This window comes from Euleptes europaea, chromosome 4 (assembly GCF_029931775.1).
Source record: "Euleptes europaea isolate rEulEur1 chromosome 4, rEulEur1.hap1, whole genome shotgun sequence".
NCBI lineage: Eukaryota > Metazoa > Chordata > Lepidosauria > Squamata > Sphaerodactylidae > Euleptes > Euleptes europaea.
Window position 1 is genome coordinate 108,650,833 of NC_079315.1, and position 21,628 is coordinate 108,672,460.

Sequence of the window (21,628 nt, forward strand, 5' to 3'; positions counted from 1 at the left end):
TTCCTGTGGTCAATAAAGACCACAGATCAGCTGAAGGATCTTTCACCAGCTGAGAGTTCGTCCCTCTTATCCTGCGTCACTGTACGTTAAAACGTTTATTCGTCGCTTTCCACAGGAAACAAAAAACGGGGATCTTGATGTTGAACATGGGGGGCCCAGAGACTCTGGGAGAAGTCCACGATTTCCTCCTTCGGCTGTTTCTCGACAGGGACCTCATGACGCTTCCAGTCCAAAAGTAAGACACTTTGTTGGGGCATTTTCTTGGGTGAGCAGAAACAAGTCGCTTCAAACTGCCCCAGGTTTAAAAGCAGTTGTTTCAGATTTGTTTTTAAAAGGATAGCTTTAGCCCCTTTTCTGCCTGGGAATTGCTTCAATTGTCTGCTCGCCTCTCCTGCAATTGTATCTCTTGAAAACCAAGTAAGACTCAGTTTAAGTAAGACCGAGTTTATGCAAACTGCAGAATTATATGACGAAACTGTTCCTGGACTCTGTACTACTTGGGCAGGAATTGCATGATTGAATTAATTTCTGTGCAAAATTAGATATTGGGAAGGAGCTCTAATTTCACCTTCTCCTTGACGTGTTACTTTCCTGTATGTAGATTTGTGTGTGTGTGATATACGGCACTTTCAGACATACTATCTCCCAGCTGCAGTCTTCACTGGTGAAGTCCAGGTGTGTCTGTATCAACATGTAGTAAACGGCCTAAATTGAAACCAAACTGAAAGAAAGGGGAAGCTTTTGCTCCCAGTAAATATGTGTGTCCCCCGTCCCCCCCGCTCAGTGCACATGAGGTTTCCAAATTTAGTCCCCAGCACTTTGGGTCCTCAAAGCCCTGTTGAAGACCTTATAGCTCAATGATGTTATTCTAGTGAGAATATCATGAGAACATTTCACCAGCTGATCTTCAGCCAGGGTTTGAACCAGGAAATTCATGCACAAGAATCACATATTTTTACCTCCAAGTCTTAGCTTCTTCCTCCTATCAGACGCTACTGGGTAAACTTCCAAAGTTATTCTAACTGTGATTTCAGTGGGACATCATCCACAGAAGTGTGAAGTCATGGTTTCTTTCTCCCCCTTGTCTAGTTCTACATTTATTAAAAGGTTATGCTTTGAAAATGTAACATCTCACATCTTCTACTCCACACCAATCTATGGCTTGGCTCCTCCAGTAAATCTCCATTGATGGAAGGAATTTCTGTCAACAAAACTATTGCCTCCACCCCTTACACCCCTCCAGAGTCCAAACAATCCCCAAAATACTTCTCCTGGGGTACAGGGATTCCGGGAACCACATGAGGGAAAGGTGAGAGATCTGCAGAAGGAGGAGGGGATCAGTGAAAATAGCTCTGCCCCCTTCGCGTAGTGGAAATTTTCTGCCGGACCCACCATATGGTGTTGGGAGTCCTACAGTGTTTGGACAGGCCAAGTGGTAAACATAATGCAGGTGACCAAGGAGAACTTACTTGTGTGGTATTGTACGAATCCGGCATTGTTCTCATGTGGAGTCCTTGGCTGCTGTGTGCGCATCGCTGAGTGGACACACTGCTTGTTCTCTGGGCCTATGCTGATGATGCTCGTGTAGCACTTGAGGGCTCGATTTTAAACAAGACCCTGTTTCTAAGCTTTTAAGATGGTGCTGGCCCGTGGCGATGTTGCTAACTGACATCTCTGCGTGTTTTCAGTAAGCTTGGACCCTTCATTGCGAAGCGGCGCACTCCGAAAATCCAGGAACAATACAGTCAAATTGGGGGAGGATCGCCTATCAAGAAGTGGACGGAGACGCAAGGAGAGGCCATGGTGAAACTGCTGGATGAAATGGCTCCTCACTCTGGTATTTAAGGCCTCTGCCATGCTTGTTTTTTTAACTTGGAACCACATAGGTTACTCTGAGCACGTAGGTCACTCAAGGAACTTGGAACCACGTAGGTCACTCAAGAGTCCAGTAGCACCTTAAAGACTAACAAAATTTCTGGCAAGGTATGAGCTTTCATGAGTCACAGCTCCCTTCTCCAGATACCAGGGAGAAAGGGTGAACACGTGACGCTTCTTTATACTGAATCAGACGCTTGGTCCATCGAAATCAGTATTGTCTACTCAGACCGGCAGCGGCTCTCCAGGGTCTCAGGTACAGGTCTTTCACATCACCGACTTGCCTAGTCCCTTTAACCAGAAATTCCAGGGATTGAACCTGGGACCTTCTGCATGCCAAGCAGATGCTCTACTAGTGAGCCACAGCCCCTCTCTGAGGTACAGATTTAATTATCTGTAAATGTAGCAATATTTGTATAGCATGCTACTTCTTCAAGGTCCTCTGAACCGAGATCTCATGGGTTGGATCCTATGAACCATGAACACATGATCTCACCATCTTCCTTGGTGAACAGTGGGCTGTTTACAAAAAAAACCCTGGTCATTGTTTTTTTTTAAATTGAAGTTTGTATCTACGGCTCAGCCAATGGTAGGACCTTTGATTGTTGCAAGGTGGTTTTTCTCTGGTGCTCTAGGATGCAATTCAGCAATTGGCAATTCCACGTCCCGCGCAATCCTTGGCTGATCTCAGATCACTTGGATCTCAGATCACTTGGAAGGGCTCGTTCCAAAGGGAAACTAGGAGCTGAGTCAGCATGGAAGGGCCTCAAAAGCCGGAGTGCTCCACATTTGAAGTTGTGACACATAAGCTCAGGCCTCACCACTGGCATGGAACCTTAACTGGTAAAAGATTGACGTGGTATTTGAAGAATGTAAGACTGGCTCACTGAATGTAAGCAAGCCCAAAGGTCCATCTGTTCTCCAGTGGCAGCTAGTGGAGGCACCCAGGAAAGCTTCCAAGCAGAGCTGGTGGGAAACGCCAGTTCCATTGGCTGTCCCAAATATCTAGTAGACTGCCACTGAATATGGAAGATCAGGGTGCCACATATACATTCATTGTTTGATAAGAGGTAGATTTGATGTGCTGAAACCCTTGTGGGTCATTCTTGGGATTATTATTTTTTTGAGATGGCTGGAATATTCTGATCTGTTAGGGAAACGTACCAAGAGCCCCGTGGAGCAGAGTGTTAAGCTGCAGTACTGCAGTCGAAGCTCTGCTCACGATCTGAGTTCGATCCTGTCGGAAGTCGGGTTCAAGTAGCCGGCTCGAGGTTGACTCAGCTTTCCATCCTTCCGAGGTCGGTGAAATGAGCACCCAGCTTGCTTGGGGGTAAAGTGTAGACTACTGGGGAAGGCAATGGCAAACCACCTTGTAAACATAGTCTGCCTAGTAAATGTCGGGATGTGACGTCACCCCATGGGTCAGGAATGACTATCTTTACCTTTACCCAGGGAAATGTGGCGCGACTGTCGTTTGTTGTTTCCCGAAAAATATACATGGTGAACTGTGTTGTGTCCATGCAGAATACTTCTGCCCCCAAAATATAGATGGGTATTAAAACAGGAATGTGCCTTTATACTGAGAACCTTCCGGATTCCCTGTTATTCCTGCAACATGTGAAACAGCCCTTAGTGTTAACTTTTTAATGTTCTGCTGCCTGGTGATTCCCCCTCCCCCAGTTCCGTTAAGCAGAAAAACTCTTTGGTCCCACCCAGGGCTTGGGAGGTTCCTCCTCTAGATATAGGCCAGAAGATAAGGAAGGTGCAAGTGACAGATGTTCACGGGGGAGAGGGGAGCTACTTGGAGTCACTTCTGAATGGGGTGTACGTCAGAGTTTATGTGAATATGCAGGAAAAAAATGTGGTATCGCCCACCTGGTAAATACTAATACTTGAAAGGGAAGGGTAAACTAGAAACTTTCCTCCCGACGCACTAGTCTTTGGTGTATGGAGAGTTTCTGACAAGAAAGAGCATTATGCCAAGCAGTTCTACTCCCCCCAATCCTGTGAAGACTGTACCATGTGTGTTTTTATGCACACGTGAATTTGCTCTTGCTCACCAACTTGCATTTTTTTTTTGTCCACAAAAAACAGGAACGCTGCCTGGCCTTTGTCCACTTCCTTCTTTGGTTTGGCTCTAGATAACTCACCTTGAGTCCTTTATGCAGAAAACCAGGTGTTTTTTTGCCGTCAAGTCGCATCTGACGTACGGCAACCCTGTAGGGTTTTCAAGGCAAGAGACATTTAGATGGAGGTGGTTTGCCATCGCCTGCTTCCGCATCACATCCCTGGTATTCCTCAGAGGTCTCCCATCCAAATACCCGCCAGGGTTGACCCTGTTTAGCTTCTGAGGTCTGACAAGATCAGGCTAGCCTGGGCTATCCAAGGGAGGGGCCGTGGCTCAGTGGTAGAGCATCTGCTTGGCATGCAGAAGGTCCCAGGTTCACTCCCCAGCATCTCCAGTTAAAGGGACGAGGCAAAAAGGTGATGTGAAAGACCTCCGCCTGAGACCCTGGAGAGCCGCTGCCGGTCTGAGTAGACAATGCTGAATTCGATGGACTGAGGGTCTGGTTCAGTGTAAGGCAGCTTCATGTGTTCATGTGAAAGGCATAAATAAATAAATCTTGGCTAGGCATGATTTCTCGATGAAGCCTGTCATGGTTTGAGAGCTGTAGACCTGAAGGATAGTCTCCCGGTGCCTCTTGGCATGGCATGCAAGTTGGTAGCTTTAAAAGAAAAGAAAAAACGGGTTGGGTTCTCGGGAGCATCAAGTTAATGGTTTAAGGAGCGTTATCTGCTCCTGTCAGGCCTCGTCACTCCCTCGTATTTTACAATGTGGTTTCCCAAGAAAAAGTCGCCCGTTGTGTTATCTATTTGGACAGCTTTTGCATGTTAACTCCGGCTCCCTTTGTATTTGCTAAGGCTGTCTGTGCTGCCTCTATGAGGGTTGCATACAGATAAATTGGTAGGAAAATACAAGATGGGGGCGGCCGAGAGATGGCGTTTGCAACAGCACATGTTTCACAGGAAATATAGTTAGTGTGAAAGGAGGGAGCCAAGGAATTAATGGGATTTATTTTAGCGGGAAGAGTAAACATGCTCTTAGTGGTACCCCACCATTGCAGATATTAAAGCTAATGTTGGCTGGACCATGCCCCCAGTATCTGGGTATCCATTTGTATTGGGGTGTCAAAATCAATTGTTACGAGGGCGGGATATGACATTATTGTCACTTGGTCGAGCCGGGCCATCCCTTGCCAGCCCAGATCAAGAGTGGGGGGGGGGGGTGGCTGGCTCGCGAGCCGGATCAGAGCTCTCAAGGGACCAGATCTGGTCTGTGGGCCTTATGTTTGACACCCCTGATTTGTATCCTGTCCTGCCACTGAGGGGCGCAGGACAGAATTCATGGCCCTTCTCTTCTATATCTTATCCTCACTCACACTAGACCTGTGAGGTAGATCAGGTGGAGAGAGTGTAACTCGCCCAAAATTACCCAGTGAACTTCATGGCAGTGTGGGGACTTCAGCTCTAGACTAGCTCTATAAATAATCAAACCAATGCCTTACTGTTTCCAGGTCCTTTCTGCTATTTTTTAAAATAAAGAACTAACATGGAGTAGTGTGAGGCTAGGGTCTGGGAGACCCAGGTTCAAATCCCCGCTCTGCCATGAAAAATTGCTAGGTGACCCTGGGCTAGTTACACACTGTCAGCTTAGCTTACCACATAGGTTGGTGGTTGTGGAAAGCAATATTGTAACCTGCTTTAGTTTCCTTTTGGGGAGAAACGCAGGGTATAAACATCCAAATAAATAAATAAATTGCATTTGCCTTCCTCCTTTTTGGCTTTGCAATTCAGAGTGGACTATGCAGGGGCCCCCGGCCCTCTCCCGTTCAGGCGTTGATGAAGAAGAAGAGGATGAGTTGGTTTTTATATGCCGACTTTCTCTACCACTTAAGGGAGAATCAAACCGGTTTACAATCACCTAACCTTGCCCTCCCCACAACAGACACCCTCTGAGGTAGGTGGGGCTGAGAGTGTGTGACTAGCCCAAGGCCACCCAGCTGGCTTCGTGTGTAGGAGTGGGGAAAGCAACCCAGTTCACCAGATTAGCATCCGCCGCTCATGTGGAGGAGGTGGGGAATCAAACCCGGTTCTCCAGATCAGAGTCCACCGCTCCAAACTACCTCTCTTAACCACTACACCACACTGTCTCTCAGACCGAGGCCCATTTAACTTCGGTCCTGAATGTATCATGTCCCCTCCCAACGTATCCTTGGATTCTTCTTCCCTCCCCATTCTGTTTGCTATGAGGCATGTGCTACACATACTTTTCTTGCACCTCTTCTGGGAGCAAACCATTTCCCCTTTCTCCTCCTATCAGGCTACCTCCTCCTCTTCTCCCTTACCTTTCTTTACAGAGTATTGTAGTTATGGGCTGGCATTTCTGCATCAAAAAGGAAATGGTGCCCCCATGTGGCCCAGAAAAAAAGGTCACTTGTATAAGCTGTTAGACAGCCAGTGTAGTGGTTAACGTGTTGGACTAGGATCTGGGACACCCAGGTTCGGATCCCCACTCGCACCATGGAAACTTGCTTGACCTTGGGCCAGTCACACCCTCTCAGCCTCAACCCTGGCGAGTATTTAGATGGGAGACTTCCAAGGAATACCAGGGGCGTGACACAGAAGCAGGCAATGGCAAACTACCTCCAGATGTCTTTTGCCTTGAAAACCTTACAGGGTTACCATAGGTCAGTGGTGACTTGATGGCAAAAAAAAACTATTAGATTGCTCCTGCATGCTCAGCTGTCATTTGATAAACCCACCCTCACATAAAGCCTTAAAAAGGTAAAGGCCCCCTGTGCAAGCACCGGGTCATTCCTGACCCATGGGGTGACGTCACATCCCGACATTTCCTAGGCAGACTTTGTTTACGGGGTGGTTTGCCAGTGCCTTCCCCAGTCATCTTCCCTTTACCCCCAGCAAGCTGGGTACTCATTTTACCGACCTCGGAAGGATGGAAGGCTGAGTCAACCTTGAGCCGACTACCTGAAACCGACTTCCGTCGGGATCGAACTCAGGTCGTGAGCAGAGCTTGGACTGCACTACTGCAGCTTACCACTCTGCGCCACGGGGCTCTTACCATACATAAAGCCTTAGCAGTGTGTAAAACAGTCACCCCAAATTTTTTAAAAATCAGGTGTCACAATTCAAGCTCAAGCACAATGGGTACATGTGCAAATCGGCCCTTAGAGAAGGGCACGTCTTCAGGTGCTTAAAGAAGCAGGAAGGAGCTGCTCCGTGAGATGCTAGAATTCTTACTATTCGGGGTTTAGCTCCTAAACTAGAACTTAAATCTCTGAAAACAGCATGAATCTTAGGTTTAACCACTAAACGTTCCCCGTTCTTTTAAATGCGAAATATTCCCAATTCTTTAACCTCACCATGTAGGACTTATTTTAAAGACATCCCCGCCCCATCTTCATTGCCTTCCTCTGTACCAGTTTGGAAAGGCGTAGCTGAAGGGTAAAGGCCAAAAGGAAGGGGTGTGGTTAGAGAAAGGGCGGAGCCAAAGGTGAGGGGCTAATGTGGAGGTGTGACTAGAAGAGGAAAGGGCAGCACCAAAGAGGGGGGCGGGTTATACTGTTCCCCTGGGCCCACAAAAACCTGAAACTGGGCTTGCTTGGAGCACTGAATTTAGGAAATGCTCAACAACAGGAGAGATTTCTTCCCTGGTACCCAGGCAATAAGGTCACCTGTTGTCTTCTCTTCCCAGCTCCTCACAAGTACTATATCGGTTTCCGTTACGTCCACCCTCTGACAGAAGAAGCGATTGAGCGGATGGAGGAAGAGGGCATCGAGAGGGCCATTGCTTTCACCCAGTATCCACAGTTCAGCTGCTCGACCACAGGTGAGTTTGCGCCTGTTCTCCAGATTAGAGTCCACCACTCCTAACCACCACTCTTAATCACTACACCACGCTGGGCCTCAAAGAGGAGTGCTAACCAAAGGCAAGGTGCCACCACCGGAAATGCCCTGTCTGTAGTCACCACCCACCTCACCTCGAAAGGTGGGGACACAGAGAACAGGACTTAGGAAGCAGCGTGTAACTTGCAGTAGTGTTTAAACTAGTTGTTCTTGGAACCATCTTGTGTTCTCAGTTGAAGTGGTATTTAGCAATGTAATTCTCATCTGCTAAAACAAGCCAAAGGCCCATCTGTTCTCAAGCAGTAGCTAGTGAAGGCACCTGGAGAAGCTTCCAAGCAGGGATTTTGTGGTTCCAAGCATCTGGTATACTGCCACTGAATATGGAAGATCGGTGTGCCACATATACATCCACTGTTTGGTAAGAGGTAGATTTGGTGTGCCGAAACCCCTGTGGGTCATTCTTGGCATATCAGGATTCTCCTTTGCATTTCTGGTCCTGCAGCCTGTCACATAATTTGTTGCTACTTTTAAAAGAGGAGCCACGTGCACTAAGGAGGACCCGCAGAGAATACAGTAAGCTGTGGCAAAGTGGCACATTACATGTTGTTCTGTTCTTTTCTAAAGGTCAGGGAAGATGAATGCAAATGTTTGGGCTGCCATTTGAAGGGAGAAAGTCAAGGGTTGTTGGAAAAGGAGGGAAATTTCCTTTCTCTAAGCTGCTTGTAGCCACCCTGGGGGAATAAGCACCCAGAAGGTTTTGTAAAAGACAATGGGGAGGTTGGTTATGGGGGAAAGGTGTGAACAGAAAGAGTTGAAGAAGAAGAAGAGTTGGTTTTTATATGCCAACTTTCTCTACCACTTAAGGGAGAATCAAACCGGCTTACAATCACCTTCCCCTCCCCTCCTCACAACAGACACCCTGTGAGGTAGGTGGGGCTGAGAGAGCTCTTAATAGAACGGTGACTAGCCCAAGGTCACACCCAGCTGGCTTCATGTGTAGGAGTGGGGAAACAAATCCAGTTCACCAGACTAGCCTCCGCTCATGTGGAAGAGTGGGGAATCAAACTTAGTTCTCCAGATCAGACTCCACTGCTCCAAACCACCGTTCTTAGCCACAACACCATGCTGGCTCTCTTCTAAAGAACCTCTCTTCTATCATTCTGGCCTCCTCGATTGAAATTGCTGCCCCCCTTGAGGAAAACAGAACTGCAGAGCTTAAGTGTACCCTTAGATGCAAAGAGGTGGATATAGCAGGGAAAACAGAATTTCATATAAAAACTATTTTTTAATAGCCTGCCCTTTGTATCCTAACACACGGCAGCTGTTATTCTGCACCCTGAGCTGCCTGCCAACATTCATGATTTGTTGTGCATTTCAGGCAGCAGTTTAAATGCCATCTACCGCCACTATAACGCCAAAGGGACTAAGCCAAAGATGAAGTGGAGCACGATTGACCGGTGGCCAACGCATCCCCTTCTCATCCAGGTATGGCATTTGGGAAAGGGGGTGGTGGCAAGAAGCAAAGCTAGGAGAGTTACACACACTGTTTATTCATTCATATCCCACCTTTCCTCGTGGTTCAAAGCAACTTACCATAATAGTTAAAAACATTTGAATGCATGAGCACACAAAGCTGCCTTATACTGAACCAGACCCTTGGTCCATCAAAGTCAGTATTGTCTACTCAGGCCGGCAGCGGCTCTCCAGGGTTTCAGGCAGGGGTCTTTCACATCACTTACTTGCCTGGTCCCTTTAACTGGAAATGCCAGGGATTGAACCTGGGACCTTCTGCATGCCACGCAGATGCTCTGTCACTGAGCCATGACTCAGTTAAACCAGAATGAAGCAACAACCCCCCAAATCTCTCCCTCCCCCCTTAAACGATGCCTGCTGTTCAAACCCCCTCAGAAGCCCTGGCAAACAAGCAGTCCTTACAGTGCTTCCTGACGATCTCCAAGGAGAGCCTCCCCCCTCACCTCTTCAGGGAGCCCATTTCATGGAGCGACAGTGGAAAAGGCCCAGGCTCTGGTCGATGCCAGGTGGACCACCCTAAGTGGTGGGATCGCCAACAGATGGCTGCCTGACGACCGTAGTTGGCACACAGGGGAATATGGAAGGGCACGGTCCTTCAGATACGTGGGTTCGAGATAGTGAAGGGCTTTAAAGATCAAAACCAACACCTTGGATTGAACTCAGAAACAGACTGGCAGCTGATGTTTCAGAATGGGTAATGAGCAAGGCTGTCAAAAATAGGATGTTTTGGAGGACTTTCATTCATAGGTTCGCCATGAGTCGGAAGCGACTTGACGGCACTTAACACACAATGTGTGTTCCCAGCCCCTGACAACAATTGAACTGCTACATTCTGGACCAGTTGTGGTTTCCTGGTTGTCTTCCAGGGGCAGCCCAATGTAGAGAGCCACGCGTGAAGCTGCCTTATACTGAGTCTAACCGTTGGCCTATCAAGGTCAGCATTGTCTACTCTGACTGGCAGTGGCTCTCCAGGGTATCCAGCCAAGGCCTTTCTCATCACCTACCACCTGGTACTTTGAACCGAAGATGGTGCCGAGTTGTTTTGGTCGCTCGGACAAGAACCAACTAAATTAAATCAGAGGAGTTTCTGTCTAGACATTAGGAAGAATTTTCTAACAGTTAGAGCGGTTCCTCAGTGGAACAGGCTTCCTCGGGAGGTGGTAAGCTCTCCTTCCCTGGAGGTTTTTAAGAAGAGGTTACATAGCCATCTGTCAGCAATGCTGTTTCTATGACCTTAAGCAGATCACGAGAGGGAGGGCATCTTGTCCATCTTCTGGACATGGAGTGGGGGTTCACTGGGAGTGTGTGTGGGGGGAGGTAGTTGTGAATTTCCTACATTGTGCAGGGGGTTGGACTAGATGACCCTGGTGGTCCCTTCCAACTCTATGATTCTGTGATCCTTTTAGCTGGAGGTACCGGGGATTGAACCTAGGACCTTCCACATGCAAAGCAGAGGCTCTGCCTCTGGGCTGCAACCCCATCCCAAACTGGCTGGTAAAGGCATCTTGCCCTGACCCTAAGGGCTGCATGTTGTAAAGGTAATGGGGCCAAAAACAAACAAACGCAAAGTATTTTGTCTTCAGCACTTGGGCTGTGTTTGAGCAAATCGTTCTTGTGATTAGAGGAGTTGGCACTGGACTTGCAACGCGTGACTTCTTTCTATTCTTGTCTTCAGTGTTTTTCAGACCACATCCAGAAGGAGCTGGACTTATTCCCACCCGACAAGAGGAAAGATGTCGTTATACTTTTCTCGGCGCACTCCCTACCCTTGTCTGTGAGTAACAAAAAAGCTGTTTGGGAAAGGGGCTGGATCTTAAGAAGAAGATGACCTTATTTCCAGCCTCGTTGGCATTGGGGGTGGGGGGAGAGGCGCTGCACAAGTTGGACCCATTCCTCAGTGGGTCGACCACCATGCAAAAAGGCCAGCATGGTGTAGAGGATCAAGCAACCTTGAGAGACCTGAATTCAGATCCCCACTGCTGCCATGGACGCTCACTGGGTGACCTTGGGCCCATCACAAACTCTCAGCCTGGCCTACCTCATAGGATTGTTATTCCAAAATGGAGGAGGGAGAACAATGTTCTCAGCCCCTTTGAGCCCTAATTGGAGAGAAAACAGAATATAAATAAATAAATGGAAATGTATTAGAAGAAGAAGAAGAGTTGGTTTTTATATGCTAATTTTCTCTTTTAAGGATAATTAAACCTGCTTACAGTCTCCTTCCTCTCCCCACAACAGATACCTTGTGAGGTAGCTGGGGCTGAGAGTTCAGAGAGAACCGTGACTAGCCCAAGGTCACCCAGCAGGCTTCATGTGTAGGAGTGGGGAAACCAATTCAGTTCACCAGATTAACCTCCGCTGCTCATGTGGAGGAGTGGAGACTCAAACCCGTTTCTCCAGATTAGAGTCCACTGCTCTTAACCACTACACCACACTGGCACTAAGGGGATGGAGGTGGCTTTAAATTGGGTATGCTCTCTGAATATTTGGGAAATGGCTACAGCTTGTAAAAGGCTGCAAACAAAGCTTTAGATAGCTCACGGGATTTCCTGGGCCTCAGCCCTGCCCCTATTCAGAATGTATGCAATTCAATTCAATAACCTTTAATAGGCATAGTACAAAAGACAGCTCATACAGATTCTCACGATCGAAAACAGATCACAGAAATCCCTGATGAACAAAACCAGGGCCCCTACAGCGTATACAATACAATTGAGTATAAAGTATATAAAATGTACCATATTTTGGGATTAAACAAAAGGTTAAAATAAAGGATTAAAATAATCTAACCATCCAACCAGACTGTGATATAATAAGCAATGATAATCAAGATCATTGACCAATCTCTAGAAACCACATCACAGCAGCAACTTGAAATATTAGGCAGGCTTCCAAGATCCCCGTCTCAGTAACATTACCAAAATCTTTGCAGCCGAGGCAGTTGTTTCAGGCTTGACATCGGAGAGTAGAGCAGTTAACGTTCGGCTTTTATTATTCACTAAATCAGTATCAAGCAAATCTAACAGACAGTCATTACGAAGGCCCTCACCCAGGCGACATGCCAACATAATACGCATAAGTGAGTCTGGGGATCCTGAACCACTGGGGCAGAGTCTCTCCTGATGCGGAATGTGATTGAATCTTCCTAGGAAGACCTTCGATGGAAAGGCATTCATACAAGCTAAGAAAAAGGCTCTTCTTTGGTCTGGGTCAGCAGAACGTATGCCAAACAGTCCTTTCTAGGAGTTGAACAAGAACCTTTAGCGCTGCCTGCACAGGCTGGCAGTTTTGCCTCAAGAAGAGAGCGATCTGTCAGCCTTTCTGGCCGGACGTAAAAAGGGGAGGAGGAACGTACCTGTGAAGTAAGGAAGGGGTTAACTTGAACAGCGTGGTTGTGATGGGACGTGCCCGCCGTGGTGACTCTCCCACCACAGCAATGGCAAAGGTCTGCTTGGGCCTCTCCTTATGTTTGCGGGGCAGGATTTGGGGTCCTGGGAACGATCATTAGGGTGGATTCGGAATCCTAACTACTCTCTTGGAAGCAGACTCTATTAAGAATTTTTGAATCTCGTTTTAAAAAATCCTTCACCCAACTAGTCTTGCTTTATCTGCCAATAGAATCTGCAGCCTCTGAATCCTGTTTTTATGTTCCTTTTCCCCTTTCCAATTTCCTGTCTCAAATAAAGCCAAAATTTTGCTATTCTCAGGGATGTGGTGCCATCTCGTGGTTATTGGTAGCAAGACAAGTGGCATAAATATAGCTACAGCACAATAAAGCTTATTTCCCCCCTGCCTGGTAAATTCCCTGAAGAGTCAGTTGAGCTTTTGGCAATGAAGCTGCTGTTAGGAGAAGACCCTCAGCTCATGCTCCAAACTGCCAAGTTCTGCGCTGTTGCTATTAAAACTCTATTAGAGAATGATTGTTAGAATATTTTACAATTTTATCAATTTTAAGGTGATAATTTTATTGAGGGGTTGTTTTTATTGATCTTACACCATTATTTGTACAGGCAGTCTGTGATTCTTCGGGACAAAACTATTGAGTCTGGAAATTTTGATGTGTTGGCACGTGATTGGTCAGTCGACCTTATTAATAAATTTGATTTGATTTAACTGCTGGACTTGATGTGCCTTGGTCTGATCCAGCATGGACTTTCTTATGATCTTATGTTAAAAGATAGAATCCCTTTGGGTAAAAGTTTAGGTAAATAATAGTTTTGGGTTCTGTATCTTATTGTGCTTGGTGAGCCTCAAGTTTGGGGAATAGGTTTATTGAGGAAAGCCAGCATGGTGTAGTGGTTAAGAGCGGTGGTTTGGAGCGGTGAACTCTGATCTGGTGAACTGGGTTGGTTTCCCCACTCCTCCATGTGAAGCCAGCTGGGTGACCTTGGTCTAGTCACAGCTGTCTCAGCCCCACCAACCTCACAGGATGTCTGTTGTGGGGAGGGGAAGGGAAGGTGATTGTAAGCCGGTGTGAGTCTCCCTTAAGCGATAGAGAAAGTCGGCATATAAAAACCAACTCCTTATTCTTCTGTCGGGTTGAGGTTAGAAAGGTGCCTAAAAATAAAATGCCAGAATACTATAATCAGTTCTTGATATTCCAGTTGAGGTGTATCTTGTAACTTTTCTGAAGGAGTTCTTGCGGCCAAGCAAAGATGTAGAAAAAAAAGAAGAGTTGGTTTTTATATGCCAACTTTCTTTACCACTTAAGGGAGACTCAAACCGGCTTACAATCACCTTCCCTTCCCCTCCCCACAACAGAGGTAGGTGGAGCTGAGAGAGCTCTAAGAGAGCTGTGACTAGCCCAAGGTCACCCAGCTGTCTTCGTGTATAGGAGAGGGGAAACAAATCCAGTTCACCAGATTAGCCTCCACCGCTCATGTGGAGGAGTGGGGAATCAAACCCGGTTCTCCAGATCAGAGTCCACCACTCCAAACCACTGCTCTTAACCACTATACCACGCTGCCATGATCTATATCATATATTCTTCAGTTGGTTTTTTAATGTATTTATTTATTTAAGGTGGCTTACAATGTAAATAAGTCATGACGGGTAGCCGTGTTAGTCTGTCATTAGCAGTAGAAAAGTCCAGTAGCACTTTAAAGACTAACAAAATGTCCCTTTTTTGTTAGTGAAATGTTGTTAGTCTTTAAGGTGCTGCTGGACTCTTGCTCTTTTCTAATGTAAATAAAATAATGATCAAGTAGCCCTCCTTTATAAATAAATGTAGAATGGCCCCTTTTAAAATTCCTGGAGCATCCCTACTCCTGGTTCCTTCAGTCTGTCTCTCTTTCTCATCTCTGAGGTCAACTTTGTCCCACAAACAGGTCAACAAACTGTCTTAATTCAGCATCTTGTTTCCCATTGTGGCCCAATTCTAGGAAGGGCATCTCTATCTGAGTGACCAAAAATAAAGAGAAGAAGAAAAAGAGTTGGTTTTTATATGCCGACTTTCTCTACCACTTAAGGGAGAATCAAACCAGTTTACAATTACCTTCCCCTCCCCACAACAGACACCCTGTGAGGCGGGTGGGGCTGAGACAGTGTGACTACTAGACCAAGGTCACCCAGCTGGCTTCATGTGTAGGAGTGGGGAAACAAATCCAGTTCACCAGATTAGAGTCTGCAGCTCATGAGGAGTGGGGAATCAAACCCGGTTCTCCTGATCAGACTCCACCGCTCCAAACCACCATTCTTAACCACTACACCACGCTGGCTCTCCAGAGGGGAACCCTGTCTCATGGGAACACACTGCATCTTGTGTGAACAGAGAAGTACGGGAAAATTCTTCGTCATGCAAGTGCTGTCCTGGAGGGGGTGCTGATTGAAGGTGTCTGGTCGAGTTGGAAACATCTTCATGTCCCAAAAGTGAATCCCAAAGGAATCTCTTAAAGAGCTGAAGCTTTTCCTTTTTTGCTGCAGGTAGTTAATCGAGGCGATCCCTACCCCCAAGAGGTGGGAGCTACTGTCCAGAGGGTCATGGAGAAGCTCCGCTATTCCAATCCTTACAGACTCGTGTGGCAGTCCAAGGTATGTGATGCGAGGAAGCTTCTGCAGCTGGGGAGTCAAACATAAGGCCCGTGGGCCGAATCCGGTCCCTTGAGAGCTCTTATCCGGCCCACGAGGCAGCCACCTCCCCCCCCCACTCTCGAACTGGGCTGGTGAGGCATGGCCCGGCCCGGCCCAACCAAGTGACATTTATGTCATATCCGGCCCTCATAACAATTGAGTTCGGTACCCCTGTTCTAAAAAGGTAAAGGTAGTCCCCTGTGCAAGCACCGGATCTTTACTGACCCATGGGGTGACGTCACATCCCGACTTTTACTAGGCAGACTTTGTTTATGGGGTGGTTTGCCAGTGCCTTCCCCAGTCATCTTCCCTTTACCCCCAGCAAGCTGGGTACCCCTGTTCTACAGCTCTCTAAATCAGAAATGTTCGGTGTTTGATTGCCGTTTGACCCTGTCTCCTGTCTTTGTGAAACGTGTGCTCAGAGCTCTATGTTGTGCAGAAATTAAATGGCCTCTGCCCTGATGCCGTGAAATTCTAAGGGTCAAGTGAAACATTCAGAAAAGCCCAAGGGGTAGAAGAAGAAGAGTTGGTTTTTATATGCTGACTTTCTCTACCACTTAAGGGAGAATCAAACCTGCTTACAATCACCTTCCCTTCCCCTAAACAGACACCCTGTGAGGTAGGTGGGGCTGAGAGAGCTCTAAGAGAGCTGTGACTAGCCCAAGGTCACCCATCTGGTTTCATGTGTAGGAGTGGGGAAACCAACCCAGATCACCAGATTAGCGTCCGCCACTCGTGGAGGAGAGAGGAATTGAACCCGGTTCTCCGGATTAAAGTCCACCACTCCAAACCCCCACTCTTAACCACTACACCACGCTGGGTACACTTCTATCAGGACAATACCACTTCATGATGTGGGGGGGGGGAGGGTCTTGATCATGTCCAAAGCACTCTGTGTGAGGAAACATGACGCCTTAGGAAGAAGGTGATACTGGACTGCTAATACCCGATGTGCTGACTTCCAGTAGGAAGGAAGCTTTTGACCTGTGATGCTTTCAGAGGTAGCTCACTGCCTCCAGTTGGAATTGGAGCTGTTCTGGTGTACTGCCTCTGTTAGTTTCAGCAGGGCTGGTGCAGAAGAACTTGAACACACGAAGCTGCCTTATTCTGAACCAGACTCTCGGTCCATCAAAGTCAGTATTGTCTACTCAGACTGCAGCGGCTCTCCAGGGTCTCAGGCAGAGGTCTTTCACATCACCTACTTGCCTAGTCCCTTTAACTGGAGATGCCGGGGATTGAACCTGGGGCCTTCTGCATGCCAAGCAGATGTTCTACCACTGAGCCATGGTCCCTCCCTACTTCATGGTACAACAGTGCCTATTTCCTTTTCCTTCTTACTTCAGCCCTCTTTCTTGCCTGTCCACCTCCTAAAGGCTTAACTTCCTCTTGTGAAATGGCAGGTGTGTGAACGGAGCTGAATAAAGAGGGGTTAACGCAGGCTGTCTTGCTTTTGCTTTGTCTTAGGTGGGTCCCATGCCCTGGCTTGGTCCTCAGACGGACGAGGCCATCAAAGGACTCTGCCAAAGGGGAAAGAGGAACATTTTGTTGGTTCCGATAGCGTTTACCAGTGACCACATCGAAACGCTCTACGAACTGGACATCGAGTACTCGCAGAAGCTAGCCCATGAGGTAAAAACACACGGAATTGCCTTATGCTGAGTCAGACTGTTGATCTCTGCAGGTCAATCTTGTCTTCTCTGAGAGGTAGCAGCTCTCCAGGGTCTCAGGCTGAGGTCTTCCCTATCAAGTCAAGTGAGTTTATTTGTGTAGCCATAGGCCGTTACAAAGAATCCTAAAGTATTTACAAAATTCTAAGAACACTGATTAAAAATTAGTTACAGGATATAAGGTAAAGCTGAGGCTGTTGTACTTTGGACATATTGTGAGAAAACAAGAGTCACTGGAAAAGACAATCATGCTAGGAAAAGTTGAAGGCAGCAGGAAAAGAGGAAGACCCAACAAGAGATGGATTTAGCTCTGGGCTCCCTATACAATGGGCGCAATAAGACATAATGAAATATGTCCTCCAGAGACCAGATTCCACAGATGCGTATACGTTGTTCCTTTGGCGTTTGACTATACCAACCTAACAAGAAGGCCGAAGGCATGGTCTGATATTGTTAAGGCAGTAAAGGCTGAGGTCTTCCCTAACATCTACTACATGGTCCTTTCAAGTGGAGACGACAGGGATCGAACTTGGGACTTTTTTAATGAGAAGTAGATGATCGACCACTGGGCCATGGGCCCTTCCTAAGCAGCCATATATGGGGTCAGATTATTGGTCTGTCAAGGTCAGTACAGTCTGCTCTGACCAGCGGTTGCTCTCCAGGGTCTCAGGCAGAGGTCTTTCATTTTACCTACTACCTGGTTCTTTTAACTGGAGATGCCGGGGATTGAACCTGGGACCTTCTGCATGCCAAGCAGATGTTCTGTCGCTGAGCTGCCAACCCAGCCTCTACAGCAAAACCATTTCCAGTTTCTGCCCAGTGGTAATTCTGATCCCAGGATGTGGAGTTGGGGGATGTGCAGCTGCAATTCCCAGCGTGTGTAGTGAGAAGCAGACCCTGGTAAACTTGATGATTATTTTCTTCTGAACCTGTATAGGATCAGGCTGCATGTCTGCTAGGGTGCTGCTGATGAAATATCCAGAATGGGTTGTGGATAACAAGGATTGACTGTAATGAAAAAGTCCAGTGCTTGATGGCATTTGCAAAATGTGGGTGGTACAAACAATTGTTGCCAGTGTTTTGAGAGAAGGGGGAAAGTCACTACTCTGTGGTCCAGTCCTTTGCCAATCTAGTAACGTCTCCATAGAGAGGACCCACATAATTCAGTGTATGCTGCTCCTTCATACACCATTTCAGTGATGTATGATCAAGCCCGGTTCTAACCATCTGCATTGCCAAACTAGCCAAAGTCCCATATAGTGGTCCCATGTGTTAACCCTTTGTTCTCCTTTTTCCAGTGTGGTGTTGAAAACATCAGGCGAGCAGAATCTCTGAATGGGAATCCACTCTTTGCCAAGGTGATCATTTTTTTATTAAAGATTTTATTTATTTTCTAATCAAGGGTACAGAAAGGAAGTGAAAAAATAGATGGGGTACATTTGGTATTTCATTTGTTGTAGTCGTGCCCCAAATAGTCAATTTGTCTATTCTCACCCCGCAATGAAACCTTATAAAAATACAAAACTCAGCTAAATATTCGACACTCATTGGTACTTTAACCTCAAATAATAATGTTATTTATAAAGCTAAACTTTTTAATTAGAAATACTGTAACCAGGTCTGTAAAATAACCTCTCAGCTCTTGTTCAATTATAAACCTAAACTCTCATTTCATATACATAGTTATATCATACATATCTATCAAAGAATAGTTGCCATTTTTTGCTTGTAGTCATCAGTAGGCTTTCTTCGAAGAAGATGTGTTAATCTTGACATAGTTGCAGATTCATGCATTTGCCAAGGTAATCATGATGCGTGTCCACATCCAGAGTCATTAGGTGTTGCACACGAAACAATACATGATTAAACCTGGATTCCAGTAGTTATTCCAGTGTGGGGTAGTGGTTAAGAGCGGTGGTTTGGAGCGGTGGAGTCTGATCCCGGAGAACCGGGTTTGATTCCCCACTCCTCCATATGAATGGCGGAGGCTAATCTGGTGAACTGGATTTGTTTCCCCGCTCCTACACAAGAAGCCAGCTGGGTGACCTTGGGCTAGTCACAGCTCTCTTAGAGCTCTCTCAGCCCCACCCACCTCACAGGGTGTGTGTTGGGAGGGGAAGGGAAGGTGATTGTAAGCCGGTTTGAGTCTCCCTTAAGTGGTAGAGAAAGTCAGCATATAAAAACCAACTCTTCTTTTTCTTCCCAATGAAGCATTTTGATTTTTAAAAAGTAGAAATCTGCACTAGAAACTCATGTGAGTGGATCATGCGGTCCAGGAACACTTCCTGGTTTCTTGTATTTTGAGTGTGAATTGGCCCCTTATGTTTCTCTTGCTCTACAAAATTCCCTAACAATAGTAGTAATGCACAAAGCTTCCTTGTACTGAATCAGTCGAGCAGGGTCAGTGTTGTCCACTCAGGCTGGCCATGGCTCTCCAGGGTAAAGTTCTCTGCAAAGCCTTGTGATTTTTTTAATTTTTTTTTTACCAGCCCGCACTTGACATTACCTGCCCTTGCTTATCAGTTTGGAAACATAGCATTGGTTAACAACTTGAATTCTTTTTAAACATTTTTCAGGCACTAGCAGACTTAGTCCATTCCCATCTGCAGTCGAATGAAATTTGTTCCAAGCAGTTCACCCTCAGCTGCCCGCTCTGTGTGAATCCCATCTGCCGAGAGACGAAATCGTTCTTTACCAGTCAAGAGCAATGACGTGCGCTTATGGAGAGGACACCTTTGGGATGAAGAAGCTCTGAGGATTTTGAGGATCCTGCCTGTGCGCTCTTTCTTCAGTTCCTCTTTTGGGCCGTTCCACACACACAGTTTTTTGCCTCTTGTGTGAAGGGGCCCTTGATCCGGAGGGGTGGTTTACATTGAGATGCGAGAGGGAAGAACCTGAAGCTCATTTTCTTTTCTGTTGAGGGATCTAGTGTGGAAGGGAAGTAACTTTCAAGGGATTCATCCTGCGGGTTGCTGAGAACACTTGTCTTCCTCAGAAACAGTTAAGCATGGCAGAGTGAGAAAAGGACTCTTAGCATCCCTCAGTATTGGTCCCAACAGTATCATTTTCAGCGTACCGAGAGCTGAAATGTTGTAGGTTGGTCAACTCAACCACTTATGCTGGGGTCTTAGTTCTGTTGATTTAATTGATGCTGTTTGGGGATTAATGGGTGGGGGATTTTGATTTTGTGGGAGGGATCAGTCCTCCAGCCTGGTTCTGTTCAGTCCAGAAAGACTGCTCCAGACACTTGGGCTTGAGGATTGCAACCTAGATCTCTCAGAGCTCTTAATATGCACTTCTAAAGACATTTATGTCAAGCCTTCCAGGTAGGATATACTACTATTTTTGAGGTCCTATTTTTGGGGCTCTGTAGCTAATTCATTGATCAGCTGACTGCCTTTACTGGTTTATTTTTTTAATGAACAAGTGACATCTAGCTTTTTTAAAACAGTCTGTGTGTGTGTGTGTGTGTGTGTGTGTATACATATATACATATATTTTGAAACAGAAGTTGGTTTTGTTTTTATGTTGCTTTTTTTTTCACATGGAAGTGATTCTCCAGCGGCCCAAAAAGGCTTTGCCCTGCGTATAACCAAATTACACCCAAACTTTGTTTACATAATATTGTCGAAGGCTTTCACGGTCAGAGTTCATTGGTTCTTGTAGGTTATCCGGGCTGTGTAACCGTGGTCTTGGAATTTTCTTTCCTGACGTTTCGCCAGCAACTGTGGCAGGCATCTTCAGAGTAGTAACACTGAAGGACAGTGTCTCTCAGTGTCAAGTGTGTAGGAAGAGTAATATATAGTCAGAAAGGGGTTGGGTTTGAGCTGAGTACATACTTTTCTTTGCAGAGTCTCTTTGCAGAGACTTCAGTGGTGTATGAAGGAAAGATTTTTCATTCTCTCTCTCTCTCTCTCTTTGTTTTTCCCTTGAAAGAAAGGAAATGAGTACCTCTTGAAATTTGGACATGAAGCTGACAGTAAGCACACTGAATGATACTGATGTTTGTGGGTGGATTTGCCGAACACTGATGTGCCTTCGCAGCTTCTAGAGGAGTTTCAGGTTCCTTGCTGCATGGGATCATTTCACCCTTGCAGCGTACCTGCATTCGATCCTGTGAATCTAAGGCGGCTTTTGCATACGGTTGGATAATGCACTCTCAATGCATGATCGTTTGCAGCTGGATTTTCACGTGCGAAACAGGAAACGCCAATTGCAAGCTGTTGCCAATGTGGATTATCCAGTATGTGTGGAAAGTTTCTTAAGTTTGTTCCCGGGGGCAGATTGGAATGGTAAAACAGGCCCCGGAGCTGAGCCAAGTGGTCTGTGCAGGAGGACTGTGGCAGTGATAAACAGGCGTAGGCTCACGCAGTGGGCAAGCCGGAATGCGTTGGCATCATTACTGTGGTCTGACCTGGTTGACCCTCGTGGCACTGCCACACCAAGTGGGGCACTTGGCTCATTACTCCTGGCCACCTGTGAGCCCCTCAAGGGCAAAAGGGCCGGTCCGCTCCACCCAGTTCACAAGGCCTTCTGTGAACAAGCGTACGTTCACATGA

General features: G+C 46.6%; 1 protein-coding gene across 1 annotated transcript; it reads left to right on the forward strand.

Annotated features, from left to right (window-relative positions):
• Positions 1-115: 115 nt before the first annotated feature.
• FECH (ferrochelatase) lies at positions 116-19,826 on the forward strand. Its single transcript, XM_056848188.1, has 9 exons — positions 116-235; positions 1,689-1,837; positions 7,649-7,783; positions 9,179-9,285; positions 11,009-11,107; positions 15,256-15,363; positions 16,867-17,031; positions 18,368-18,427; positions 19,646-19,826. The coding sequence occupies exons 1-9, from the start codon at positions 138-140 to the stop codon at positions 19,778-19,780; spliced, it is 1,056 nt and encodes a 351-aa protein (XP_056704166.1). The 5' UTR covers positions 116-137; the 3' UTR covers positions 19,781-19,826.
• The last annotated feature ends 1,802 nt before the right edge of the window (positions 19,827-21,628 follow it).